Genomic DNA, 4857 nt, shown 5'->3' with positions numbered 1-4857 from the left:
TATAATCTGTATCACATTGACACATTGCCCCGCCTGCGAGTCAAAGGGTATCAGCGATACCAAGGAAAACCCAACAGACAATTCATATTTTATTAGGGCAATTGCTACACGGGCCTGACTCTTACACGGCCCTGACTTGTACCACTTCTGGTTGGTCGCATGATTTCCTGTTAACATACTTCGGATTCTGCCCTCTCCACCGTAAGTACCTTGGCCATGCGCTGGCTGGCCTTCATCGTGAGATCTCTAAAGATGCAGTTTATGTCGCGCTTTTATGCGTTTATTAGCTGTAGTCATTGAGGGATGTTGTCCTACACTGTTGCCAAATCTTGTATATTCATTCATAAAAATGTGTTCCCTCATGTTCTCTGTCTTCCCTTGAATCCCTTCCTTCTTCCACCGAGAAAACTCCAGATCTTTAATTCCTTTGAAATACTGCTGTCCCCAAGGCAGCAATATTACGACTGCTTTTTGCCACCCAGGTGACAAAACGACCGCGTAACCTGCTTCAGCCTGGATTTCCGAGGCCCTGCTGGCCTCGGCCATTGATTATTTATTATTGTCAATATAGCGGTTCCCAGCAACTTCTGCATTCCCCAACTATACGACGAGTCGCGCCTACCATGACCCCCACGGTAGGACTTTTTAAGCAAGCTCGGCCATCCTGGCCTTCGCTCATAGATTCGCCTGGGTTCCCAGTTCTCTTATAAACGTTCCCGCCAGGTCTTTCGATTCTGATCAGCCCAAAGTGCTCTAGAGAAGTGCGCGTCCACTGAGGTCTAGCCCCTACAGTGGATTTTGCCCGACAGTTTAAACCAACGGTGCTCACAATCAACCGTCTGCAGCGAGCCGGAATAAGTTGGCCCTTGCCAAGCTCAGTAGCCAATTGGCACCTCAACCCGGAGACAGGCAAATGGGTTTTCTCAAGTTTTCGTAGCCGGAAAAACGATACGTCTACGCTACTGTCGCTACAGTGGTCAAAGTATGCAACTAAACATTCGTAAGACCAGGAGTCAACGGGAATTGGCCCAGGATGATGGAGAGGATGCAGGTTACATTGTTTTGAAGCAATAAATTAACCAGGGTTTATTGCGTAGTGTCATCTTATAACCATATCACCACATTTTACATGATTTGGTGATGGTGTTGGCTCACAATACAAGGCTGTGATCTGGAATGCGAACATTCGCCAGAGTGAGAGATCACGGTGTGCGACTGGCCTGTAACGATGGTAATTTTGGAGCTGTTAGTGCAGCTGGCTACACCGCCTTTGGGGGAGAAGTACTAGTGGGTCACGAAAGTTTAGGCGAATCAGAAGCGGTAAAAAGTCAGGCCCGTGTAAGAGTCAGGCCCGTGTAGCAATTGCCTTTATTAGATCGAAGCCTACATTTAGTATTTCCGTTGACGATTCTGCTTGTTGCCCATCCCCAAGACTGTACTCAGCCTATATTAGCGACTTTTCTAGGTTCAATACTATAGCATCGCAATTGGCATATCTACTTTGGGTTCGCTTTTGTGCTAACGCGCTTGGATTTTTCAAAACCTTCGATCTTGACTATCTGTCAGAAATACGGTGGTACTATTATGGAGATAAAAAATTGTGGTGTATTGTGGTCTGTCCTCTTTTTGTTTAACTTGAAGAATTGGGGTCCTTTTTATGTTACTCCCCAACCACCTGAATTTATTCAGGTGGTTGGCCAGCCTTCATATTTTGTAGTCACTGAGAATCTAACACTATCCTAATCCAGACACGACACCAGAGTCTGTGACGCAATTAAAGCGATGAAACAACTTGAAGTAGGTCCGACAACTATCTTGCCAATCGTAGAGTGACGATCTTATAACTATTCCCCTATAGGCTGTTATGCCCTCGAGGTCTGAGATTTTCATCCATTTCCTGGATTTGCTCAAAAATATCTTCGTGTATGACCCCGCAAAGCGAATTACTACTTCCCAGGCTCTACATCATCCATGGTTTGACGAAGTTAGCCAGCCAGATGACGGCATGGAAGAAGCGCAAATTGCGCTGAAAAGAAAACTATTGGAACAGTGTCGGTAAGTATAGGTTCTAGGAAAATGAGCGCATCAAGTTTGGCCGTGTAACTTACGGGCTTCCACGGAGGCCTCTCTTAGGTAGACTTCGAGCAGATCTCGAAGGCCGTGCTCTGACACACTACGGACGAAGTGATCGGAAGGAAGAGAACACACCACGTCTGGCAGCTTGACTGCGTGAGGGCATTGGGCGGATGTCACGTTTTTAACAATGTCCATTGTCTTTCCCATCAACCAAAGGCAGTTGACTATACCTCTAAGACTACGCAGTGTGTTGACACCTAGCTAGGATGACTGGAATCGAGTATCTAAAGCAAAGGAAAGAGGAGAAACATAATAAGGAGAGGAAAGCTTCAGGAGCTCTTCATTGGCAGCTTGTTGATAGAGGCGAGAGCGCAGCCAAGCCATTCTCTGGCCCAGGCCGTTACTGTAACGGTCCAAGGTGAGTATATTGACAGCTAGCTAGGCGACTACTACGAGTATCTAAACGCTAAAGAAGAAAGAAAAAGGGAACAAGAAAAGGAGAGCTCGAGGAGCTCCTGAGCTCCTGAGCCCGACACGTGGTTAATCTCGCTTATGGATGGGTCCCGGCCGGGGGCCGGGGCCGAAGGGGAGAGTGCAAGCCGAGCCATATCGGGCTCAGCCCGTTACAGTTACACCTGAGCTGTCTTCTATCAAGATAGAGAAGAAAGAACGAGTCTACATACTTACTCTATGGCATTATGACAGCGGCTTGTATCTTCTCACTACGCCTCCACAGAAAGATCCAGAATCAACTTGGTATCGGGGGTTGGAGATAGGCGGCGCAGCCGCCATTCAAGCGGCTTGGCGCCTTACACGAGTCTCGGCCAGGTGGATTCCATAGTGGGATCGGCAAGCACGGCTCGACGCTTCGGACTGGCCAAAAATCTATTACGGGACTCTTCATCAGGAGTTTCTCCAGTAAGTTGAGCTATTAGTCTTAGGCGTGGCTCCAGATAGCAAGTGGGACAACGCCCCAGGTGATGAGTAGTGCAACGAAGCGGTTTAACGAGGTGGGTTCACTAGCTGGTTGCGTAAGGGCAAGGGGTTTATAAGACAGACACATTGAATTGCACCCCCAAAGTTTACATCTTGTTTCATATGTAGTTTTTATTAATACATTTTTGTTCTTTCTTTCGGCCAAATATCTGGACTCCCCTAGATGAAGAAGCACCCGGTGCCTCATTGAATTAAGGAAGACTTGAGGGCACGAACCTGACATTATGAAACCTTCTTCCTCTAATTTTAAAAACATAAGTTCTGCCTCTGTATAGCGGCCATTCCACGTTCATGATGATAGGCCGTGTGTTGAACGTCGTCACAGGCAATTATGGAAATTACCTGGGCAGGGCTGTTTTCTGCCACATCCGAAGCACAAAGAGGGTCCCTCCAAGGCGCTGGAAGCCTGAACTAGACCGCTGGGTTGGCGACAAGTGGGCAGAGGTTATGATATGTGGTAGTGAATTGCTAGGAGAAGACGTACAGAGAATTCCGTTCTTTGTGTACCAACTCTTCATTATATTCCCGTCCTCTGTCCAATGGGTCAAGCTGCACTCAAAGCTGGTGGAAATCCTATTAGGAAATGAACTGGAACTTTCTTTCAGTTTTGCAGAAGTCGAAATTTGGGACTCATATCCGGATAAGAGTGCGCCTACACATCTTTCTACGTTTTATGGTTCTTGTTTTGAAAAAATTAAGAATGACGGTTGCATCTTCGGCGACGCGGAGGCGGTCTCTGCGGAGTGTTCGAGAATAGAGCATGGTAGTAAGACGCTGGGGTTTCATGGCTACACGGACTACATTCTGTTCGACGACAATGACAACGATTCCGACACGGGCAATAAATACACCAGCACAAACAGTTACCTGTCGGATGTAGCCATTTTTGGCGATAACGATCCTTCCACCTGGCTTCACAATGACGCGCCGTCCAACCTATTTGGGCAAGGAGCTTTCTATCGAGCAAGTAGTATGTCTCCTAGGAACAGAATTAAAGGTTATAGTTGCAACACGGACAACGTATCCCGTATGGCTACCATGGAGGAACAAGACTCGGCTTACTCAAGCAACAGCCATCCACCCCCTGCGCATTTTGACACGAAGCACGATGACATGGCTGACGAATATATTCAGCCCCTACGAAATGAAAATAGGGTGTTTGTCCAAATGCCGTTAATAAAGAGAATGGACATTGCCGATGGGGAGCATTTGGAGATGCGAGACGATAGTACACATTGTGGTTGCGGACACATGGCGTGCGAGTCCAACCATCAACCACACTCCTAAAGTCACTCTCTTGATTGGGTTGATAGAGGAAGATGTAATGACAGCTCCGTTGCTTTCAGGTACAAACGGCGAGATATTGATCTAATACATACTTCTCTTGTTCCTTAGGCGGCTCCCCGCGTGGTCGACCAAATGACTATGTGGTAATGGTTGCTGTAAATTTTGACTTGGCAGGGTGTACAGAATAGTAACTTCTCTAGTTTTTGCTACCTGTTCGCATTTGTTAATATTTCCTCATTATGTAGCTAATAGCCTACGATTCAGACGCGACGCGCTCATACAAACTTAATCTCCGCCGTTTTCTTGCTGGTCACAATAGTACGGGCTAGCTAGCGCCGGCGATGGCCATGTTGAGCGCGGTGGGCGTTCTTCCACTCGCCCCGTCCTCATAAATACGTATTAATATATACTGCAGCTAATTAATAGAAATTTCCTGCTAATTCGTTGCATTAGCAAGCAGCGCCAGAATGTGCTTACTGTGAAAGGCCTCTAGCGAGT

The 4857-nt window shown here is 47.0% G+C and overlaps 1 protein-coding gene across 1 annotated transcript; it reads left to right on the top strand.

The window, feature by feature from the left end:
* Window positions 1-3363: 3363 nt before the first annotated feature.
* MAA_01286 (uncharacterized protein) lies at window positions 3364-4359 on the top strand (the record flags this gene model as incomplete). The annotated part of the gene is made up of 1 exon (XM_007819284.2): window positions 3364-4359. The coding sequence occupies one exon, from the start codon at window positions 3364-3366 to the stop codon at window positions 4357-4359; it is 996 nt and encodes a 331-aa protein (XP_007817475.2).
* Window positions 4360-4857: the final 498 nt, after the last annotated feature.

This window comes from Metarhizium robertsii (genome assembly GCF_000187425.2).
Source record: "Metarhizium robertsii ARSEF 23 chromosome Unknown MAA_Scf_13, whole genome shotgun sequence".
Classification (NCBI taxonomy): domain Eukaryota; kingdom Fungi; phylum Ascomycota; class Sordariomycetes; order Hypocreales; family Clavicipitaceae; genus Metarhizium; species Metarhizium robertsii.
Note: the sequence above shows the minus strand (reverse complement) of the source record. Positions and strands in the feature narration are given on the sequence as shown.